Raw genomic sequence first — 25,114 nt, forward strand, 5'->3', positions numbered from 1 at the left:
TCTGATTAATGATAGCGGCAGTTCTGATGATCAGATATTTTGATTTCTGATGTTCTTAGCCGCTAACTGAAAACTGCAATGGTGACATTAAAAGGAGAGACAACAGATCGGGGGCAGGAGCAAAATAAGACGAGACAAATAGAAAGTGAATAGGAGGAGGTGGAGGACTGAGAGGATAAGACACATTCAACATAAGAAATAAGAATCAAGGATGTGAAAGAAAGCATAAAGAAACAAGCAAAATGTGAAGAACACTTTACCAAAATTAAATAGCTAAAATAAGAACTGCCTGCTCTTTCTCTACCTTTCTCTTTGATACCTAACACTTTGGTTTCTATTATTTTCTTTCTGGGGATTGGAGGCAGCGTGTCAGATTGTCTTGCATCTCATCCTAACACAATGACGGTCCTTGTATAGATACTTTTAATGGGCATTATGGATACAGTACCATTCATCCACTTGTCTGTGAGGGCGGGTGGAGTAATTGATGCCTTTAGAGATAGCCCTGCAATTTACACTTATCAAGGTTATAATGCACTGAAAATAAACTTGGCCGGTTAAAGTTTTCAATTTTTTTTGTTTGTTTGTAGGTGGGAAATCCATGATCAAGGAATGAACAGCAACATAGTTATTATCCTGCTAATGCGCTCCATCCAAAGCTTCCAAATGTCCTCCCTCAGAATTGGAAAGGTCCTAACTATCATTGAAACAGCTCCTGAGCCCTATTGTTTGTGTTGAAATTGGAGCAAAACTAATTCCCGAATACGGACTCAGACTTTTTTTCAAATTAGAATTTGAGAGAGATTAGAGGTGGTGGTAGGAGGGGGCGCAAAGACAGGAGGTTGTATTCTGAAGGAATTTCTCGTTCTATGCCATTATGTAATCCACATATTAGTCCAGATCCTTTTTAAGGATTTGCCAAAACATCATTTGTTTTTGATGGTGGTCTGATGCATGCAGAAACATATCACCATGCTTAAGAGCATCCAAACCAGAGTTCCATCCTTGCCATCTACACATGTAAATTACCAGAGATTGGAATGGAATACACACTGTCTCCACAGAAGGACTTAATTCCAGAGAATATTAGACACAGATTGGCAAAAGCTGAGGTTTGGAGACCCCCAGAGTGTTGATTAAAGCACTGCTGAGTTTAACCAGCTAAACTGCATAGCTTGACAACGATAGGATGTATTCCCCATATGTGCTGCACTGGAGCAGGGAAGACATTTTAATTTCTAATCCCACTTGGAGATCAATTGATTTTGTGTTTCGTTCTCTAACTCTGCTGTTAAATAATTTGCTTACGTTTACAATATCCGCATCCTTTACTGTTATGAAGACCTGGATTTTGCCCATGTTCTCTCCCTCATCCTTTCTGCACCATCACGCCCCTGATAAGGATCAGTTAATGCTATTATGCACTTTTAAATCCTAAAGTTATTCTTACTTTTCTCTGAAATCTCCCATAGCATCGATATCCAATTACTAGAATTCTAAATGTGACCTTCTAAATTAGTTATATTGGGTTAAGATCTTTCGATTTCCAATTAAATGGAAGAGAGTCCTGTAGCTCAGTGGTTAGAGCACTCGCTTTGCAAGCAAGAGACCTGAGTTCAATTCCAGGCAGGGCGAAACCTTGGGCAAGTTTCCTTACTCCACACGCCTAATAATAATCCCTCCAAAAACCAAAAACAATAATAAAAATTGGTCATTTTCAATCTACGACTGTTTGTGGAACATTACTGTGTGCAATTGGCTGCCGTGTTCGCCCACAAATATACAGTCAATTCACTTTACAGTGTGTTCTGTGAAGCGCTTTGGGACATCCTCCCGACGTGAAAAGCGCTAAATCAAATGCAAGGATTATTATTATTATTATAAATGCTCTTGAGATGCACCCCATCAGATGAAACAGCTTCATGTTAAATGAAGGCTTCCAGTGAATTGTAGATAATCTTTTCCTGTTCTATGTTTTGTTGAGCGAAAACCAGTTACTGTGTCCACATTGTGCAGGCATTTCAAGGTTCACATAATGTCAGCTTTTGTCATTTCAGTAATAAAACTGAGCTTAATGGAAAATTGATGATGAATGAGTATTTTGAGAAATAAAATCTAAATAAAGTGTTATGCTGGAGATTCTCATTTTGAATAGGAACTACAGACTTGTTTTGACATGGTACATAGAATATATCTGTATCTGCCACAATTGTAGAGCAATTGCTTCAAGTCGATAAAAATCCAAAATCTGAAGAATTAGAAGATAGGATGTTTCTCTCCCTCACTCTTTGAAATGTTTTGCTGCAATTCTAATAAGTAGCTGTCTGACATCAGTGAAGTGATTCCCCCTCCCCACCCGACCTTCCCCGAAACTACCTCAATGATGTTCATCTATGCAAAGTCTTGCTATCTGCTATGTTATTCTGCTTAAGTTTGGTTTTGTTTTCTTTGCCAGCAAGTTCAAGCACTGCTATCAAACCGTAAGGTCAAACTCTAACTCATTAAATAGGTCAGACACTGTCAATACTGTAGCTCATGCTACCAAATGGTGAATGGCCTACAAATTTCTCAATCCTTTGTGAGCATCAGGTCCAGAAGATTGCCCAGTAGGTGCTCAACTCATAAAGGGTGTGTCACATGAAATGCTGGATGCAGCAGTAAGGGATTTAATTGCAAAAGCTCTTTTTTAAAAATATTGTGATGTCTTTTTACAAAATGTCAAGAGGATTTTGCTATTACTTGTGTTGTCTGGGATTTCACCCATTGCGACATTTATAAAAGATCCACACTCCTGTAATGTAGAGATAATGCCACAAGCCAGTCTGCAAGAAAACATTCAGTCTCATAATGTCTCAGAAATTTATTTTCATTAAATCATCCCTTCCAGGCAATCAGCTCAGAGTTTCAGATGGGAGGCAGTCATGCATTCATCTATGACTTGCTTTATCCATTTATCAGGGAATAACATAGGTAGTGATAAAATTATGGCTATTGTAACTTACAAAATGTTCATTCTTTGAACTTGGTCTCGGGTCCCACAGACTTTACAAAGTGCCTGTCAATAATGATTGTCCACCTACACATCAGAAGCTTTCACTTCTCTTGGTGACTAGTTGGCAATGGTGACATTAGAGGGAGCCAAGGCAGCTGTCCTCCAGATGGATCACCTTGTAAACCTGGAAAAGCCCCAGTTGGAATGTTACCAGGGCATTGGCATTACACATGCTGATTTCTGGACCAAGTCAAGACCAGAATCTTGGGATTGATGCATTGTTTTCCCTCTTTCATAATCCAATGGAAGTCACGTACATGCTATATATATTTCATAATGCTGATGGATTCTCAACTGGCAGAAATGTCTTTAGTTGTGCACAATAATGGTAAATGTTTTGACATTTATATTTTGTTTTTTATTCAACGGATTTTTTGACGCAAGAAATGCCTCCTTCTGTGCTTGAGTTCACATGTCCCCTCAACAACAACAACTTGCATTTATATAGAGCCCTTCACACAGGATAGCATTCCAGAGCACTTGACGGTGGTGGAGTCTGACACCGAGCCAGGGTGAAAGGGAGGGGGAAGGTGATTGAAAGCACAATCAAAAAGGAAGGTCTTTAGGTGGGATTTGAAAGTGGGAAGAGAGGGAGCAAGGTGGCGGGATGGAGGCAGTGAGCAAGGTGAGGGAGAGAGTTCCAGAATTTCGGGGCATAGTAGCTGAAGGCACGGCCACCAATGGTGGAGTGGAGAGGCTGAGGGGCAAACAGGAGGCCAGAGTCAGCCAAGCAGAGGCAGCGGGTGGGCGAGTAGAGGGTAAGTAAATCGGATAGGTCGGGAGGTGAGAGGGCATGAAGGGATTTGAAAAGGAGTGAGAGGATTTTGAAATTGGTCCGTTCAGTAATTGGGAGCCAGTGGATCCTGGCAAGGACTGGTGTGATGGGGTACGGAGTTTAGTACGGGTGAGTATCCGGGGGGGGGGGGGGACCTGAATTAGCTGAATTTTGTGTATGGTGGAGTTGAGGAGGGCATTGGAATAGTACAGCTGGGAAGTGACAAAGGTGTTGACGAGAGTTTGGGCTGCTTTATTGTGAGCTACAGACAGAGGCAGGCAAAGGGCATCTTCAAGACAGAAACCAGGAAGTGTTTCTTTACCCAGGAAGAGTGGTTGATGACAGAACTCTGGACTTCTTTATAAAATAAACAGCTTGATGCTACAATGTGAGGATGTGATCAAATGGGTCAAAAGGTCTTCTTCATCCGAATCTCTATTGTGACATAAAAGTAGCATATTAATTGTGAGACCTCAGTTTTGTGTACACAATGGTGTAATTAAAAATGGAAATGTTATTGGAAGAGGTACAGGGAAAGAGCAGGGATTTGGGATAATAGCTCAAGTGGGGGAAACTCTCGCCAATAAAAGCTCAGTGAGCTGAATGGTCTCCCCCTCTGCTGACATTTCTATGATGAACTCTAACCCAAGGAATAGGTAGATAGTGGAGTCTGACAGGATATTTGACTGGCTAGTAATCTAGTCAATCCCCATTGACTTTTATCCTTGAACATTTCTATATGTTTTTTTCAGGAATATATTGAAACGGATGAATATGCAGCACTTAAACATAATTCAGGTCCAGAGAGGCAGTATGTGCGTGAATGCAATGAAACCACTGAACAATTTCACAATTCACAGAGGTGCATTTCAACCATTAAAAATGTAATTGTTGAAGTCTGCAAGGTTGTACAGAGATTTTGATGCAATAATGCAGCATTATTAGGTGTTAGGACAACATTTTACACATACATTTAATAATAATAATTTATTATTTATTAGCTGCCACTTTGCAGCTAATAAATCTAATTTAATCCAATTCAATTTTGTATTTATGCAAAGCTTCCCTGGTATGATGAGAGACTGTACCTTGTTTAAAACAAAGTTTAGTCCTGCTGGGCAGATTGGAAATCAAAATGATTTTTGATTCACAGCATATTTGTGAATTTGGTCCATATAGTGTTAAACATCTGGAACTCCCTGCCTCAATTCCTCTACCTTGTCAATCCCTCTCCCTGCCTCAATCCCTCTGTCTTGCCCCTTCTTTACTCAACTCCATATTGCACCTGAAGACTTGCTTCATCAACCTACTTACAGTCACTTCCCCTTTCTCAGCACTCAGACGCTACCACTCTATGTTAATGCAAGTTGTTAAGAGATTGGGGACTGTCAAGGTACATTGTTAGTGAATCACTGTATAAAGGTTTTACTCATGCAAATTATAGTACTTATTGTTAAATACAAGAGTTTTTTCAAAGAAATGGGTGTGGTATTTTAGTTGCACTAAACTTAAGATAATGCATGGGAGTAAATGTATGAACATGGCAGATCTATCATGTGTCAAATCGTTTATGGTTGAGTAGTTGTTGCTCACATTAAAATTGAATTAAGTAACTTCACTTAGGCAAGAGAAATCGATTGGGATTCCCACTCCTGAATGTTAATCCAGCACTTGAAGGACAAGGACCAGTTCAGGCTTGGTTGACATCCATCCTGTGGACTGCTGACAGTCTCTCTGTTGTGGCTCACATATAAGTGAAGGCCAGTTGAGTGATATACCAGATGATGACCAGTTTCTATGGAATCCCCCAGCCAGTAAAATGGGGTGTGTGTGGGGGGCAACCTACCTCAGAAATAAAAATGAGAAAATTGTCAGAAAGGTAATTATGAGGTACCACTCATCCACAAATTATCCTACCTATCCACCAATGGTAGGTCAACTGGTATTGGAAGATAGTGTCACAGTTAATGTCATGGTAGGATTTTGAGGTTGCGAGCACGAATTAAGGGGATGGGCTTTTTCGCAGCCTCATCACAGGATCTCGCCTTTATAGGTGTCCATAAGAATCACCACATTGGATTCTAACCCTGTAACTTAAATGCTGAAAGCTCAGTAGGGAGGTAGGATTGAAGTTCAAAGTTCTTTGTGGATCAGTGACACAGTGACCACTCATGAAGAATCTTCAACTTTGATGTGAAAGGTTTTTCAGAAACAAAATCAGATTGTCCAGGCAAATAGAGATTCTGGGCAGCTATCACCTTAAGCTGATGGCCTAAAGAACTAAACAAGCTAAGTGGTTGATCGTGAAAGCTCCCCCACTGTCTTTCTCAACATTTCCCCCATCAACAGGAGTATTGACCTTCAGGAGCCAAGGGTATAACCATGCACCACTTAGCACATAAAAAGGCTTCACTTACCAGCTTCACATGTTGCGTTGTTCTGTGGGGATTTATTCTATTCACAATCTGTTGAAAATCTAGTCTGACAACAAAGCTGTTGTACTTAAATCACAGTAAAAGACTTGAACTTGCTCCCTGTGTCTTGACCTAAGAAAATTTGGTCTGTGTTGCAGCAAACCTCCTTACCCATTCTGCACAGCAGCTTGCAGATGTTCAGAATGGAGCAAGGATAACAAAAGAAGTGACCTAGTGCGTCTTCACAAATGGATCCCTCCATTTGTAAGGCTGTCTTTTAGGCCACACTTTCAACCACCTTTCCTACATCCTCCTCTTCCTTGGCTTCCCACCCTCACCTCCCAGGCTAGTCAGTTGTGTGTTTGTTTGAAGAGGTTGAGATGATTTGAGCAGTTCCTCTCAAAGCCATGCTCATCATTGAGGCAATATCTGTATGCAATCTTCCATTTCCTCTCATTCTGAGGACAGTTCCTAAGATCTGATTACAGAGCCTAGTGCTTTCACTCGCTGACAATCATGCTGTTTGATCTATTGAAGCTGCATATTGATTGCCCCATAGCAATCCTCACAGGCAGAACCTACTGTACAAGTGGAGGAGAAGATAAAGCCTAACTCTGTGTCTCGGTTTGTGCCTCTTACTTGAATAGGTTGTTCATAATAGATTTTTGCTTTTGTGATGGGTGCTCTGTTGGATTCCATTTTGCAGCAAAGAAAAGGTTTGAATTTTCAAGATTCAGCTCTTTGAGGCATCGTGTCACAGATGCTGTAAATCTCTGTATTCACAATTCCAAATGACGATTAGCAAATGCTTCACACAATAAAATTTAATAGATCTCATCACAGAGTAAATGTTCAGAAATTTCAAACCATGATTTATTCTTAAATCTAACTGATCACATCACTAATTGTACTCAACATCGGAATATAGGAAAGGAAGGAGGCCATTTAGCCCTTGAACCTATTCCGGCCATCTATTATATCATGATTGATCTTTACCTCAACTCCAATTACTTGTCTTTGCTCCAAATCTCTGAAAACCAGGTCTGTCTCCAAGCCTATTCGCTCCCCCTGGTACAATAGTAATCTCCGCTCCCTCAAATCCCAAACTCAGTTGCTCGAGTGCAGATGGTACAAAACTGGCCTCACGGTTCACCACTATCTGTGGCTCGAAAATCTTCATATCTACCACTGCTCCCTCTCTCAAGCCAAAACGTCTTTCTGCTCACAGGTATTCTCGAGGCCAAAAATAACCCCAAAATTCTGTTCTTGCGCGATTTTTGCAATGCTTTGCAGTGTCAAAGCTTGTCATGCTTTTAGCACATATCTGATGTGGGAGTGTTTTGTGCCAGATGCTAAATGCAAAGTGGGGAAGAATTCAGTTCCGAACTGTGTGCTGCCCTTAGCCCAGAGCCGCATAATTCATAAATCAATCCATGGTCAAATACGCGGTGATTGAGTATTTTGGAAACTGGATAAATAATAGTCGAGTACTCTGCATTCAATTTATATAAAGCACTTTCTGCTCTGTGCTTTGGTCTGAGATAGAAAATTCCTGTTGAGACTTATTGAATCTGATTATCAATCCATCCAGGCTGTGAACAGTTACTGAAGTTAATCAAGTCTTGTGCTCTCCACTATCAATCTAACTGCATTTGTTCAATAAAGCAAATGTTGAAAAGTCAAGGAAATAGATTAGTTCCTTTTGTTCTTTAGTAACAAAATGACATTTTAATCATAAAACTATTTTCATAAGTGTTGAATTCTAAAAGTAATAGATCATGAATTAAAAGGATAGATTTTTCCTGTTATTTTAAAATTGCTTTGATCCAGTGGTGTAGCATTTCTTCTCCAGTAATTTACCGCTGCTGAATTGAAGATGATGAGAAAATCTGTGGAGTGAAATTCTGCCGATCGATAGTTGCCAATCTTGCTGCCGTGTGCTTATGAGGCAATTCCATTATAAGCACCCATCGCCATCACTGTACTATTACTTACAAGGAGCATATGTGCCGCTGGAAAATATCCCTGGTTGTGAGTGTTTGTGCTCCAAAGCTTTTTCATGCAGCAGTGAAGATATACTTTTCTCTCTTGCAAATTTCTGCATGGTGATTTGCTGATCCCCATACAGTCTACAGGGCAGTGTCTAGCAGTGTTTCAGTAAAATGAAACGATGAAATTTGAGGGGCTCTCATCCCAGATCCTGCCCACGGAACATCATTTTAACTGTATTAAAAGCCACTGTGCAGGGACGTTAGATTTGGGGAAACTATTGGAAACAAAGAAAAATATGACAAAGTCTTACACACAAAAAAAGGAAGCCTAGTGTAGAAGTAATACAGTTCTGATAAGGAGACGATAGCTCTTCATTGGTTTAGCTGAAAGAAAAATGTGTACTTTGACTGATATATATTCGGTAGCCCAGTAAATACATTCTGTGTCCATTCTGCTTTTTGAAAAGTTTCTATTGATTCTATTTTTTGGTCAGCTGGGTGTCTCACACATGCAGAAATCATCACCATATTTGATTATCCACACTAAACTGAGTACCATGTATCCCACCTACACATGAAAATTCTGATGTATTGGAATGGAATATATTATAAAATAAGCCTTGCATTTGATATAGTGCCTTATCACTTCGTAAGGACGTCTCAAAGTGCTTCACAGGAATTACTGTGAAATGGAGTGACTGTAGATGTAGACACATTCTCTCCCTGGAGAGAATTCCAGGGTGTATTTGGCACAAGTTGGCAAGAGGCAAGGCTTGGAGACACCGGAGTGTGCATCTGGGTTCGGCTGGAGGCTAACCAGCTAAAACTGCATAGCCTGCCATTGAAAGCATAGTCCGGCAAAGTTCCCCACTGCTTGTTCAGCCTACCTTTTAAGGCTATGCCTTGCAGAGTTATTAGGGCTGATCTCTGCCCTCCCACCAGTTTTTCTTATGTCCTTCCAAGTCTCTGGAGTAATGCCTGGCTCAGAAACCAGACCACTGAGACCATCACAGAGGGTTGACTCGATTTCAACATTTTGTGGCTCTTTGGAGCCAGTTCAGCTCCATGGAGAACTTATTTACCTCCCCCACCCACCTGCGAGGAAAGTTGATTCTTAGCTTTTTGGTGTGTTTTTCAGATGCCAGCTAGTGCAATAAAGTTGTTGAATTGTTTAATATTATAAGAAAAATGTGTTTTATTCAGAAAAGGATTATTACATCAAATATTGCAGATTGAAAGATGTATTCTGATGTATGCATGAATCAGTAACATTGGATTTCATAAGATTCAGCTCACAGAAAGAAAAGGGATTCCAGTGGATGTAAAGTCCTGGTATAATGGTCAGTGGGATAAACTGGGATTTCTTTTAAGTTTTGTTTCAAGTTTTAAAAATAATCCTTGAGAAGTGGAACATGGATGTGTGTTGGTGTGTTTGTTTGTGTAAAGACGAGAGATATGAGCAGTCTTCCCCCTGGGGCAGAACTAGGTCTGAAAAGATGATCCTAGAAAAATAGTAATCTAATTTTGAGGTGTGGACATGTCTTCAATACTGCAAGCCGAAGCCCCAAGGGAAAAATGTTCCTAGCTGAAAGTGCTGTGCTGCATAGTGGACAATTCTTTTTTGTAAGTAGATAGGGTAAAATTGAAATCATTTATAATGCACAAATAGCTGGGAAGCTGGTTAGGACAGCACAATGTTAACACTGCAACATGCCAGTGGAGCTACAACATTTGCAGACTGTAGTTTCTCACTGGCTTGCACATAACCTTGCATTTCACAGGGAGGAGGAATGCTCTTTATGTGAGAGCTCACTTAGGATTTGGTATTATTTTTCTAATTTCTGTTGATCTGCAAGATTTCCAAATGGTTTGTTGTGGCAGGAATGTGTGATTGAAAACCTAGAACATCTATGATGCACAGAATCCTGATTTTATTTTATAGTTCATATTATTTCTAACATTCTTGCTAATATAGATTTCTCCATTTTTGTTAAATTGGGTTATATCAACACTCGTCCATGTATAATTTCCAATTTCCTGAAAGTCAATAACTGTGTGGCTTATTGAGCAAGCGCTTTGTGTGCATTGGCAAAGAATCAGACATTAAGGATTGATTTCCATGCAAATCCCAAGTATCACTAAATACAGTATACACCTGTTTTTAATCTGTGTTTTGCATCTTTCAGTAATTAGCCAATAGATTAGGTAATCCCTGATCGGAATGCTCCACCTGTGCGTGAAGTGCTTCTGTTCTAAACACATTTTGATAGTTTCATCCTCCAAATACGAGAGTCAATAAAATATTGGTTGTTTAGTGGGCGTGGTGATGAGATGTGAGGAACAGGATATCCAAGATTTTAAGGTCTGACCTGTGCTGAATTAGACCATTGTTTGACCACTGCTCCAAGGAGTGACTATATGGATGTCAGTGAAAATAGAACTTGGGGAGGTATTTTGGTGGTGGTAGTTTGTGCTCAGTGAATAACATGTAAAACCGCAGTGAGAATGGGCACAGATGCTATTACCAGATAATGACATTAATACTTAATGAGAATTGGGAGCTTCTTGAGCTGAAAATAAAATCATATGCTTGCTTTTTTTCCCCTCAAATATTCACCCCCTTCTCTCTCCCAAATGTGCTGACCTAGGCCCTGTAAGCCAATTGTAGTGTTAACCTGTTTGAGATCAGTTAAATCAGCACAGAATAGGATCAAACCACAGATCATTCCATCTTAGTGCATATTGTACATTTCAGCTGCAGTTGCCCATGATCTGGCCTGTACTTTATTGTATTTTTATTTTTTTATATTTTATTTAGGTTTCCTGCTGCAACCCTACTGACCTGGCCACTTCCTTCGCTCAGGCTGCTTTATGTCCGCTGCCCTATCCGTCCCAGAGTTGGCGAGCGGCAGACAGCCATTCTGTCCTCACTCTCTGAAACTCCATCCCGGGGAGTCCCTCTGACTCCCTCCCTTCCTCCCTACCTCTTATTCAAGATCTATCTCAAAACATACTTCTTTGACCATGCTTTGGATCATCTTTCACTTCCCCACCCTCCTCAGCTCCCAACCCAGTTTAGGAGCACAGATGGTGGTGCCAAGTGCTATGAGCCCTCTCCCATGACGTGAAAGGTGTTATAGAAATATGAATTATTACAATACAATACAAAATTATATTTGTACCTCACCTTTCACATCGAAAGGACATCCCAAGGCACTGGACAGTCAGGGATTATTGTTCTGTATTAATGTTCCATCACGTACCATGGGATTTAAACATTTTGAAATCATTAATAGCTTTTGTTTTGTGTAACAAACTACAAAATATCCTGTAGTTTTGTCAGCCAACTTCATATTATTACAAATTTGAATAATTCGGAATATGTAGTGCTCCGAGATTGTTGTTTCTGTGTCTGTTGCTGTATCAAACAGTCTGTAAATCAGTAGCAATATATTTTGTAATGTGCATTGAGTTCAGGACTTTGCCCTCAGCCTGTATAATGTAAAAAATACTATGGGATAGTTACAGTTCAAGAATGTTGAGAATAGATCAGGCCGTCATATTAATATTATGTGATGACTGTATGTGTCCTGAAATTGGATTCTCCGATTTTTCCTTTTAGATGTTTGCAGTGCAGTGGTTAATGGCGTTGAGCCCATCTGGAGGAGAATTGCTTAAAAATTCTAACCTAATCAGCTCAATTTTATGAAGAGTCTTGGTTTTAGATGTACAAAAATTATGCCTTTGTTGTCACTGGGCTATCTCGAGACCCCTGATGTCGAGAGGTTTTCTAACTAATTGTTGTTAAATGCTTTTAAAAGGTCTTAGAGAATCAATTTTGCTCCAACGATTAGTGTAATATGTGCATGAATTCTGATATGCTAATGATAGGGCCTGTCATTGTGTCGTAACATCAAATTTGAGGAGAAAAAATGTCTCCCAGATGTCAGGAGCTGCTTTTTCCTCCTCCCCTCGCCTCCAAGGCTGAAAGGCTGAGTAATTTGTTGGTTTATCTAAAATATTGTGGGATTTAAGACAAGAAGAGAATAAATGCAGACTCCCATTTAATCAATAATCATATCAGTTTTCACCTAACTGTTATTGGTCAATATGTTTCCTTAAAACCTAAGTATAGAGTTTTACCCAAGGCCAGTACCTCTTGATATGTTTCTAGTGCTGTACACATTGATCAAAGCAGAAGAAATGGATAATGACATTTCTCACAGCATTCAATTCTTGATAGTCTCCTTCAACAGTGCTCTGTAAAATGAATTGTTGTCTGCATGTAATCCTATTAAAATGAAAAGGGAGCTATTAAGCGAGAGAGGACTTTTTAAAATCAGTGCTCTGTATGAATCATAAAGCAGGTAGAATATGAGTCTGACATTTTAATGTATTTTGATTATGGTTGTGGGTATTCTTTTTGTTTAAAAAAAATTCAATTAGCGGAGATGGTATTTCTGATGGACTGCAATTATTGCAATTACTGCAATTCTTCGTTTTGCTGTTGCAATGGAAAATTTGGATCTTTGGTTTTAGCATTTCATTTGTTTCCACCTGCAGCACAGCATTTCATTTTTAAATAGCTGCCACTCCCTTTGCCATTTGACTGTTTATCAAAAGTCTGGCTTGAGGCTTTGCTGACGAAATGTCCACAGAGCTGTCCAGGGATCGGAAGTTCTGAATTTGGGACTCGGGCTAGAATATTTAAGTAGTAAAACAGATGAATCAGTGGAGGGGTAAGGGAATTGGCGTCCATCTTAAGAAACGCCTTGGAGACAGGATTAAAAGGGCAAAAGTGCAGACATTATAATTATTCAGAAACTGTTAATATGCTGCTGATGAGCAGCAGAACCAAATCTAAATTGCATTTCAAGAGGTGCATAGTCTGTAATCGTACCATTGTAGCTGTAGAGCTGGCTTGCATTCTGCCTTCAAATTAGAGGTTTTCCTGCTCTTCAGATTTATAATTTGCTACATATATAGGTTTTTTAAATTTATAATGAACTTTATGCATCTATAGAACACTGTGAATGGAATCATAAAATATATAATCCATATAGTATTGAAGATGCAGATTTTTTTTAACACTGGACAGATGGTCCTGATGCAAATTTTGATGAAATAACCTCCTGATTTCTAACAGATGCTGTAATTGGCTTTGGTTAATATGCACGTATTAATGTTATTGTCTAGCCAGTCACGTGAGGTTTAAGAAATAGTTTTTGTATCCAAAGACTTGATATTAAAAATTGAGTTTGTTTACAGGCAAATGGTAGCACTGAGGATGTGTTTTTCTTCGTCTCTAATATTAACGGCAAGCAGTGCCAGGTCAGATGGTGTAGGGGCTCCTGCAATGCTGCCCTGCTGTGCTTCAGCTGTCTCATTGTTTTGTTCCAAGCCCAGATATATAACATTTTAAATACATACCTTATCACCTTTAATCACAAATTGTGTACAGGTAAGCAATTCATTTCCTACCATGAAGCATAATGTCTTCTCAAGCTTAATATAAAGGTAACTGTGTGCAGCAGTGGGACTTGTCCATTTGGCGCTCTGGCTTGCAGGGTTGAGGACATTTATTCTTCCAAGTGTCATGGGACGTCTGGTGGATGATCTGGACAGGTTGGTCAGCCATCAAGTGTTCTTTTAATGTTGATCTATCTGCTGTATCTCCTAAGAACTAGTTCAGCTCTAGGGAATCCTCTGCGTCAAGCTGAAAGTGTAAGCGCAACATCAAAAACAAAACCTGGCTTTATACATTCATTCTACAGCTATAAAATGAAAGTGTTATTTTTTTCCATTTCACCTTCCCAATATGAAAAGCATTGGTTGAAATTAATTTCCCTATGGCAACTTTGGCAAAGAATCTAGTTGCTGTTCTTGTAGCTTCAGGATTAATTGCTATGAATAAATTAGCATACAGCATTAGATATTTGAGGAGATTTCTGTTCAATGCTAGTTTTATTGAAGAGCTATAAATCGAGCAACTTAATGAATTAGATTTTCTGGAAACTAACCGTTTTTCAGTGTTTTATTTGGTTGTAACTGGTTTATTGCAATAATAGAATGGAATTAAGATTTCAGAATTTCATTTATTCAGCAGCAACTTTCATTCATATAGTGTCCCTTACTTAGAATAATGTCTCTGAGCACTTTACAATGGGCCTGACAATGAGCAAGGGAGAAGAGGGTTAGGGGGAGGTGACATAAGCAGAGTCAAAGAGGGTAGGTTTTAGGTGGAATGAAAAGACACATAGAGAGGAAGTGAGATGGAGGGATTGAGACATTCAGTTCCAGAGTTTAAGGGCATAGTGACTTAACGCTCAGTGTTTAGGTGCCCAGCTGTAGTATACAGGGATCAATATATAACCTCTCAGGTCAACCCACTGGACCACGTCCCGGGATTCCTTCTTTGACCCCAATGTTGCTTTGGAGACCATGTTGAAATGAGAGTGGTGTTCAGGAGGACATGTTGGACTATATATTTTGTTTATTAATCTTTATTCCCCTCTGCATTTGGTTAAACCAAGATCCATTTTGCCTGTTCTGGTGGATGTTATAGATCCCATGGCACAATTTGAAAAAGGAAGGGAGTTTCTCCCAGTGTGCTGGCCAACAAAACACCAAATAAAATTGGTCACTCACTCTATGGCTTTTTGTGGGACATTGCTCTGTGCAACTGGCTGCCGTTTTTCGCCCACAAAATACACAGTCAATTCACTTTACAATATATTCTGTGAAGTACTTTGAGTCTTCTTGATGATGTGTTTAAGGTGCTTTATCAAATGCAAGGATTATTATAATTATTTCTCTTAATAGTCATGCATACACCCCAGCTAAGGAGTCCTGTAGCTCAGTGGTTAGAGCACTTGCTTTGCAAGCGAGAGACCCGAGTTCAATTCCAGGCAGGGCGAAACCTTGGGCAAGTTTCCTTACTCCACACGCCTAATAATAATCCCTCCAAAACCAAAAACAATAATAAATTGGTCATTTTCAATCTACGACTGTTTGTGGGACATTGCTGTGCGCAATTGGCTGCCGCTTTCGCCCACAAATATACAGTCAATTCACTTTACAGTGTGTTCTGTGAAGCGCTTTGGGACGTCCTCCTGGCGTGAAAAGCGCTATATCAAATGCAAGGATTATTATTATAAGGTAGTTGGGGGGAAGAGGAGTTCAGTGGAGATTCTCCCTTTGGTGCAGCTCTGGTTACAAGGGTACGGGTGGGTTGTCGCCATTATTCCTATGTTCAAATTCTCTACCTAGTGACTTAACAGTTTTCATTAACTATTGGTGTGTGGGTTTACCTGTCCGATTAATCAGGTCACAGCACATTATAAAGCAAGCCTCTTAAACCAATATCCTATTGATCTGCTTTCAAAAGAGTGTTGCTGAGTAATCTTCTCTGAATAGACTTAAAAAGATCTTTCTTATATATGTGGTCCTGCCATAAAACACCGTAGTTTTTAGTCTTGTATAAATTATTATTGCAATATAGTAATGAATACATATTGTATTATTGCAATTTAGAATATTTATGTAATTATATAAGAAGCTATGTTTTCTATTTTATTACTCTTACATTGCAGTTAAATATGATTAGAGATTTCTGATTTGGTGAATAGTCAGGTATCATGGGTACTGTTCATGAACATAATTACTGTAGTTTTAATTTTATTAAAATGTATTTTCCCATTGCAAATTGATGGGTCTTCCTAACAGAGGGATAATTAGCTTTCACCATCATTTCCAGTGTGGTGTTAAGACGTGATAAGATGAAAAATCAATTGCAAGGATTATTATTAGAATCACATAATTGTACAGCTCAGAAGCTGGCCATTCGGCCCATTGTGCCTGTGCAGGCTCTTCTTATTATTAGTAGTAATATTATTAATACTAACCTTCCCAAATCTGTTGTGAAGCAGTGGAGTTGTCGTTAAATCAACTTTGTCTTTCAGTTACTGAGTTTTAGAAGAGTCAGTTGTATGTGCTCAATTTGGAGTGTTGACCTGATTCAATAGGAGGGGGGAAGGTTTTGGGGTCTATTTATCAATTCACTTAATATTTGGTGCATCAAATGAATCTGGATATGCAATACAATTCACACTCATATACAGCCTTTCCCCTTGGGAAGATGTCTCATGGGGCTTCAAATGTGTATAATAATAATATTCCTTGCATTTGATATAGCGCCTTACCAGGTCGTTGAGACGTCTCAAAGCGCTTCACAGAATATAGCGTAAAGTGAATTGACTGTATATTTTGTGGGCAAAATGCAGCAACCAATTATAATAATATAATAATCCTCGCATTCGATATAGAGCTTTTCACGTCGGGAGGATGTCCCAAAGCGCTTCACAGAACACACTGTAAAGTGAATTGACTGTATATTTGTGGGCGAAGGGGGCAGCCAATTGCGCACAGCAATGTCCCACAAACAGTCATATGGATTGAAAATGACCAATTTATTATTGTTTTTTTTGTTTTTTTGGAGGGATTATTATTATATTATATACAGTATATTCTGTGAAGCGCTTTGGGACGTCCTCCCGACATGAAAAGCGCTATATCAAATGCAAGGATTATTATTATTATTATTATTATTATTAGGCGTGTGGAGTAAGGAAACTTGCCCAAGGTTTCGCCCTGCCTGGAATTGAACTCAGGTCTCTCACTTGCAAAGCGAGTGATCTAACCACTGAGCTACAGGCACAGGACACAGCAGTGTCCCACAAATGGTTTTGGATTGAGTGACCAATTTATTATATATTTTTGGAATGGATTATTACCCTCGTAATGTGATCTGCCACTAACCTATCAACCAGGTTCCTAATTATTGCTAGCTAAATAGAGACATGCGGGAAAAGAAATCTTGCCTAAGATTTCACCCTCCTCGGGAATCGAACCTGGGTTCTCTCACTTGTGAGGTGAGTGCACTAAACCAATATGCTACAGGACTAAGTATGTGCATATTGTATTCACCCCCAGCTCCGTTTGCAATGGAGAAATCCACAGTGTTCAACCAAATGCATTGAATTTCTGGATTTCGACCTGCTGCTGCTGCTGGGGAAGGTTTGAGATATTCTTGTTTACTTAAAAAGTCAGTTTTTTATTTCACATCAAATGAGATTAATCTAAAAGTGGCCAGTGCAATATGAAAGAGGCTTGTCATTCTACCTCAGCACTGGGGGATTTCTGTTACGGTCTCTATCTCTCTCTCCTGACATTAGTTTTGTGGTAATTTATTTTAAAAAATGTTTTTCATTAACATAATTTAAAATAATCGTAATTACAAAATTAAGATGTAAATTAGCTGAGATTAATTATTGCACATGCTCCACAATGCAATAAAATGCTGAAAGCATGTTGGTTTTGTTTCAATCGATGGAAGTTGTTTTAGAATACCAACTACTTCACCTTCGAGAATAAATAAACTAATCTAATTCATTTTAATATAGGTTTATTTAAAGCTAGTGCCACAAGAATGGTTTTCAAGAATGGAATTCCATTCCCCAGTCACTCCGCCTCGCCCCCTCCTTAGCCTCCTTCAAGTCCCGCCTCAAGACCCTCCTCTTCGACCATGCCATCGGTTACCCCCCTTCCCCTCCCTTCTCCCCCGTGACCCCAGCTCGGGTCTGAAATGCTGTACACTGTCCAGCGCCTTGGGTCGTCCTCCCACATGAAAGGCGCTATACAAATGTAATCTTCTTCTTGTTTTGGGACCCTTTTGACTTGTCTGAAAGAATATAGCAGTACTGCTTCTGCAGTATCCTTGTAGTCACTTGCACGAACGAAAGGACTTATTTAAATTGGTGCAACTATGCAGAGATTCATTGTTCTAGAGAACAGTATAGAAACCATGCAACATAATCAAAATTGGCTATTTCCTAGAGAGCCGACCAGTCCAGCTCAGGAGATGGGTATAATCAATATTGCTCTTTTCGTTTAGATAATCGTTTGGTGTATACAATCCCATCTGCCTGTTCAGCTTGAAATTAACGATCCTACTGTTTGACAAGAGAAGGGAGTTTCTCATGGTGTGCTGACCAACAATCCTCCAGATACAATAATAATCCTTGCATTTGATATAGCGCCTTATCACGTCTTCGAGATGTCTCAAAGCATTTCACAAAATATACTGTAAAGTGAATTGACTGTATATATTTTGTTGGCGAAGTGCGGCAGCCAATTGCGCACATCATTAACACACTATATCAAATACAATGATTATTATTTTTTATTACAATAGCACCAACTTGCTTGGAGTCCTGTAGCTCAGTCGTTAGAGCACTCACCTTGCAAGCGAGAAACCTCGGTTCAATTCCCAGCAGAGTTAAATGTTGGGCATGTTTCCTTAGTCCATATAGCTCTGATTACCTCGTAGTAAGTAGGAACCTGGTTTTTAGTCGATTGGCGGATTGCTTTTTCAGGGTAATAATTCCTTTACAATTTTTTAAAAAAATATAATAATTTGGCCACTCAATCCACAACTGTTTGTGGGACACTACTGTGTGCCATTGGCTGCCGCGTTTCGGCCACAGAATAGTCAATTCACTTTACCGTATATTCTGTGAAGTGGTTTGAGAAGACTCAAAGACTTGATAAGGCTTAATATCAAATGCAAGGATTATTATTATTATAATTATTGATTTTCTAATGCTTTTGTAATAAATCTTCCAGTTCCTATTAGAAATGTGCTGTTCTATTACTCCATTCATCTTTTTGGTTAACGTTTAATTGCCTTTTATATGTGCGTTCCTAGTCTTCATTACTGTTTTAAATCAAACATAAATTACACATTCTGTGGAACTAATATATTAAAAAATGCATTCAGTGAAATTGTTTGCTAGATTGGCCAGAAACCGTTCCTTATGTCATAGTTTGCCAATCTTGAAGGCTGAACAATGAAACAAAGCGCACTGAATATGATGCTTTGAGAAAGTGCTGACTGGAATATAAATAATACAAGATGAGTGATGAATAACTAACACTTGCAAAATGTTCTTTATATTACAGTGAGTGTTTGCTCATCTAACTTCTTTGCAATATTGCTGTATTTCCTCTTCAAACACAATCCCTTTCTGTGGGAGTTGATGGAAAACAATCAATTTAAATCCAGTAAAAATAAATACCTTCACATAAAAGGATGGCAGGCGATAGATTCAGATTAATTTGGTAAAACACATATTACCATTCATTGGAGTATGCTTGTATATTATATACTGAAATGCAGCATCCTCCCATTCTTTAATAATGTACTGTAATGTTACAGTGCATTACAGTGCAATGTTACAGTACATTTTTAAAGAACTTTTGCTATTGTCTGTAAATTTTAAACATATTTCTGAAATATATAGACTTAAAGTGTATTATTAAAACTAGGTCAGCAATTATAATACCCACAAGAATAATTCAGTGACTCCCCTGTCACACTGGTGGTAATATGTGTGTTTGGATATTATCCACTGCAATCTGTGGAAATGTAATACATTTCATACAAACTGGTGAAATAATAGATCCATTTTGTATCCAGTGGATGACCAATATTAATTGCCCACACTTGTGAAGCTAAGCTTTAGTATATCAACAAAAAAAGCAAACTTGTTTATTAACCTATTTTCACAGTATATGTAACATAATAATACAAATAATAATCCTTGCATTTGGTGTAGTGTATTTCGTGTCAGGAGAATTCTGAAAGTGTTTTACAGCATATACAGCAAAGTGTAGTGACTATTGTCTAGATGACATCTCTCTTTTTGAAAAATAAGTATAACAAAACATCTAGTTTTACCAAAAAATAATACACAGAGCTGTTTAGGAAAATGTTTAAAGTGGGGGAAAACATTTTTATCTCTCTCTTTCAAATTCTTGTAACATTTAGTTGCATTATTTTCATTAGAAGATAGCTGTGATCAAATAACTGCTAAGTAATTTTAAAAAAAGACCTGAATTAAGTTTTTAGATCATAATTTGGTTATCTTAATATAATTGAAGGGTTAAGTATTGATAGACTGCTTCACTCACTGGAAGACCTGAGTTTGAACCCAGCCGTAACTGACATTAGCACTCAAGATGTAAAGCTTCACCAATAACTGTCCTTTACCCTTTCAACCAATCATTGGGGGATCCAAGAGGGATGGCTGTTAATGCCAGGAGATGGAGATTAAAGCCAGAAAATCACTATAGGGAATTGAAGAGGGAACGTTACCACTGATGCTCTGATATCTCTTCCAGCAGGGGATATGGCTTTGTGATTTGTTGATTACGCCGCAATTATTTTCGACTATTCATCCAATTCTGCAAGATTCAGTACAATGAGCATTTTAACATCTTTGATAAATCTTTAAGAGATGGAACAGATTATCATTGATTTCTGAAAAAGGGAATGGCATGAGGCCACTGTATAGTGCTAATGAAACCTTACTACCAGAATTGAAAGATCGATGAGGCAGAAGCTTGCATCAGGCATTCACTAATACTGTAGTGGCTCAGTCACTAGCTGAGGATCCAGTTAGTAAATGATAGTACTTGGCTACTGGCGGGAATCTCAGTCTTCTCCTGGGACTTTAAAGGGTGAAATCCCTATGTTGGCTGTTGCGTACTGATGGTTACTCCTAGGATTCCCCATCAGTCACTTTAAGATAATAAATTGGTGAAGATAACAACAGGGTGCTGGAAATAAAGGAAATGGGTGGGCAATTACACTGGGAAGAACTGAGGATCTTCTTGCTGGTTTGAAAATGGTTACTAATTTGCTTTGTTAATGCTTCATTCAGAAATAAGAGAACATTTTTTATTATAAGTTCTGCAACTTTTGGGTGTGAATCTAATCTCCAAAGCACTCACACCTCAGTCAAGGTTTACATGCTTCTGCTTACCAGAAGGAATCCCCCTCTGAAGAACTGTTTTTGAAAAAAAATGTTTAAGTTCTGTTAGAAATTGCTACTTATTAGACCCCACTGTCAAGTTCAGCCCAGCAACAAAAATGTAGCAGAAGCTTACTCATCTCTGAGCTGATTTTAAAAGCCTTCTCCTTTAAACACTGATCTATTAAAACTTCATGAACATCCTGCTATTTGCAGTTGATTCCTGGTTTACCTGAATCCTGGATGCTGTATGTTTCCTGACTTGTTTATGTTTGGAAGTTATGTAATAACATCACAAGATAAGGCCCAACCTCCCTTTGAAACACCAACGACTATAATAATACTAATATATGCATTAGGTATAGCGCCTTTCACGTTGGGAGGACCTCCCAAAGCGCTTCACAGGATTTGCTGTGAAACGGAGAGACTATATTTTGTAGGCAAGTCAGGCAGCGAGTTTGTACATAGCAATAATTATATAATAATCCTTGCATTTAATACAGTGCCTTATCATATTGTCGAGACATCTCAAAGCGCTTCACAGAATATACTGTAAATTGGCTTGACTGTCTATTTTGTGGGTGAACCGTGGCAGTCAGTTTGTGCAACGGAATGTCCTAAAAACAGTGATGGAGTGAGTGATTATTATTTGGGGGGTTGTTGGCCAGGACATTGGGAGAAACTCCCCACATCCCTCAAGCAAGTCTCTTACTAGAAAAAACAAGGTTTCTTGTGTCAATGTACCTTGTGTTTTTTTAAAGACTTTCCTCTGTGGTGACTGACTTGAGGAGACTCTCCTTAATGTAAAGTGAATTTCACCTTATTCCTTAAAGGACGTGGTTTGCATTTCATTACCCCATTTGTGTTTCACATCTATGAGAAAAAGCTATATTTTTCACTTTTCATGAGAGTGGGTAGCAATCTTTACTCTTATTGCACAGTTAGCAGGAATATTTTGAACATAACCCTTTGTTTAAAACCATTATTAGTGAAAATAAGTTTTAAATGATTTGCTTTCCTTCTCTCTCAGGGTGTTTTGAGTGCTGTATCAAGTGTCTCGGAGGCATTCCGTATGCATCCCTGATTGCCACCATCCTCCTGTATGCTGGTGTGGCACTCTTCTGTGGCTGTGGCCATGAAGCTCTGTCTGGAACTGTCACAATTCTGCAGAACTACTTTGAGGTGGTCAGAGGTGCTGGTGACACCATAGATGTCTTCACTATGTAAGTAATTCCTGGCTACTGTTTTGAAATAAGAATCCAGTTTATATGTTTGATGTTGGCTGGAGATTTGATTGTACAAAATATGGTCGTCTGTTTCCAATACACCGTGTCAGTTTAGCTCAGACAGTATTCTATTTAAAAAGGTTGTGGGTCGGTGCTCCTCCACGGCTTGAGTTTATAATCTAAAGTGAAGCGCCAACATGATACTGAAGCATACTCTATTACTGGAGGTGTCATCCTTAAGATGAGTCAGTATTGAAGATACTGAAGGACATTGATATTGATATTGAAGGACATTGAAGATCCTATAATATTGCTTCTATAGTCCTGATCAGTGTTCCTCCATCTTTCATCATCCAAATTCTCCCTCCCTCACCCCCCCGCCCCCACAGAAAAAAAATCTGTGATACCGCCCATTGTTGATGTAAAGTACTTTAGTTGCTTTGGTTGTCTAAGTAATTGCATGTTGCTTCACTGAAGCAGCTACGATTAAATTATAATGGAACATTCACAATTGAAAGTAACAGATTTGAGTGAAGGACAGTGTTGGAAATCAAAGCTGTGACTTCTAGACCTGAATGAGTGTTCTTCTCTTACTGCTTTAATACTGGGGGCCCGGATTCAATACAAAGTGCAAAAAACATTCAATAGGGCAAGTTTACTTTTCTAAAGAATGAACCAATGAGGAAGTGTTAGCGTGTTTCAGGGCTGCTTCTTTTACTTCATTTGGAGCTGATTAACAGTCCTTGTAATTGATATAGGGCCTTTCACATTGGGAAGGATCTCAAAGCGCTTCACAGGATTTATTATAAAGTATAGTTACTGTGTATTTTGTAGGCAAATGTGACAGTGAATTAACACACAGCAATATCCCACAAACAGTCATGAAGTTAATGACCAATTTTATCTGGGGGATTGTTGGCCACGACATCCTCACTTTTCAAATAGGGCCATAGGTTCTTTCATGTCAATCTAAATAAGCAGACAGGACCCTATCTGAAGGATAGCACCTCTGAATGCAGTGTCTCTCTCAGTACTGCTCTGCATGTCAGCCTACAGACTATGAAGTTAAACTCCTGACACAGGGGCAATATGAGCGAAAAATAAGACTGCCCTCAAACCACAGAATGCTGGGATAGCCAGCTGTTACAGTGCTTGAAGACAATGCTGTGGATGAATATAACTGCTCATTGCTACAGAAGTGGAGAGATTAGATCATTGCGTTTCTCATGAACAGGAACATCTTTCATCAAATCAGAATTTAAGTGGCTTCTCTCATCAGATCTAGTGTGCGAATTGAAACATGCCTGTCTGATAATCTAGTGCTTAGATCCTTGGTTAATCAGACATCTTGTTCAAGATACCCTTTTCCCCCATATTTCCTGGTGTTTGTTTTCCTGCATAATATGATAAATACAAACAATACTATTACCGATACTACTACTAATAATGGTATTAATCCTTGCATTTGATGTAGTGCCTTTCACGTCTAGAGGACATCTCAAAGTGCATTGCAGGATACACTTGTAGGCAAACAAGTGAAAATATACAGAGCACATATATATTTACACAATTTTTATTTATGAAATGTGCTTGGATAAAATGCTGCAAATGGATTTTGTCAACTTTACTGAAACCATTTGAATGAAGGAAAGAAGTGCTGATACATGGATTAAGTTCTCTGGTTATTTTGGATCAATATATGGCTTGGTACTGATAATCTCTTTTGTTTGCCTCCCTTATTTTTAGAAGACATTATTTCACTTCTCTGCATAAGTGAACAGTTCTCATTTAATACGCTGTTTTTTTCTGACAGTGGAGACGCAAGTCTATAAACTGTATGGGCTTGAATTGGACAGAATTTGGATGCCGTCTAATTTGAGCTGTTCACAAAATATCTGTCTATTTGGCATCCAGTGCCTTTGGACGTCCTTCTGAGGTGAAAGGCACATGCAATTTGGTTTTGTATTTCCATGAGGTGGGTAGTGTGAAAAAAGGAAAGGGGAGAAAGAGAGCATTATAGGCAGTATATTAAAGAAATCTTAAAGTATATACTGTACCAAAACGACACAAAGAGAAATTTCTCTCTAAACCACTAGCTTAGATGTGCATGGGTTGATCATCTATAGTAATTTTGCCATGACTCTTAAAATCTGCTCCTGCAGGATTGATATCTTCAAGTATGTCATCTATGGAGTGGCAGCTGCCTTCTTTGTCTATGGCATTCTGTTGATGGTTGAGGGATTTTTCACAACTGGTGCCATTAAGGATCTCTATGGAGATTTCAAAATCACCACCTGTGGCCGATGTGTTAGTGGCTGGGTAAGTCATGTCTTTGCATGTTTTCTTTTAGCATACATAAGAATTATGTTGCACAACTTAATTTAGTTGAATTTGAAGGGCTTGAATTAGATTATTTCTCAGCCACTGCTTGAAAGGAAATGCAGGAATGCAGGAAGCTATCAGCTTGAACGGAAAATTGGGATTCTATGAGTATCCTTGGAGAGAATCCTGATCACTATCTTTCTTCTTTCTCTTTGCCTGCTTCTTTCCTCTCGCCACCCCAATCCCCCATTCCCTTCCCCCAAGTCTTTGGATAGACTGCTATTGCTCAGGCTTGCTTATTGGAAGGCACTTGGTGCCTGTGGAAAACCTACTTCAATGTGAGTCGGTGCCTTTTGGAAAGGAGGAAATGCCACAAAACACATCAATCAAATGCTGTTTTAACTGACTTGAAAAATGATATCTCCATCATCAACTAATCTGATTTTTTTCTAGTTGGCAGCA

General features: G+C 38.9%; 1 protein-coding gene across 2 annotated transcripts in view; it reads left to right on the plus strand.

Moving 5' to 3' along the window:
• The window catches only part of gpm6ab (glycoprotein M6Ab), a 177,157-nt gene that overhangs the window by 133,507 nt on the left and 18,536 nt on the right, over nucleotides 1-25,114 (plus strand). For both annotated transcript variants that reach the window (XM_007895936.2, XM_007895935.2), the window contains exons 2-3: nucleotides 22,135-22,327; nucleotides 24,493-24,649. In XM_007895936.2, coding sequence (XP_007894127.1) covers nucleotides 22,135-22,327; nucleotides 24,493-24,649 — 350 coding nt within the window. The remainder of the gene's footprint in view (nucleotides 1-22,134; nucleotides 22,328-24,492; nucleotides 24,650-25,114) is intronic.

The sequence above is a fragment of the Callorhinchus milii genome, unplaced genomic scaffold (assembly GCF_018977255.1).
Source record: "Callorhinchus milii isolate IMCB2004 unplaced genomic scaffold, IMCB_Cmil_1.0 Scaffold1, whole genome shotgun sequence".
Lineage (NCBI taxonomy): Eukaryota > Metazoa > Chordata > Chondrichthyes > Chimaeriformes > Callorhinchidae > Callorhinchus > Callorhinchus milii.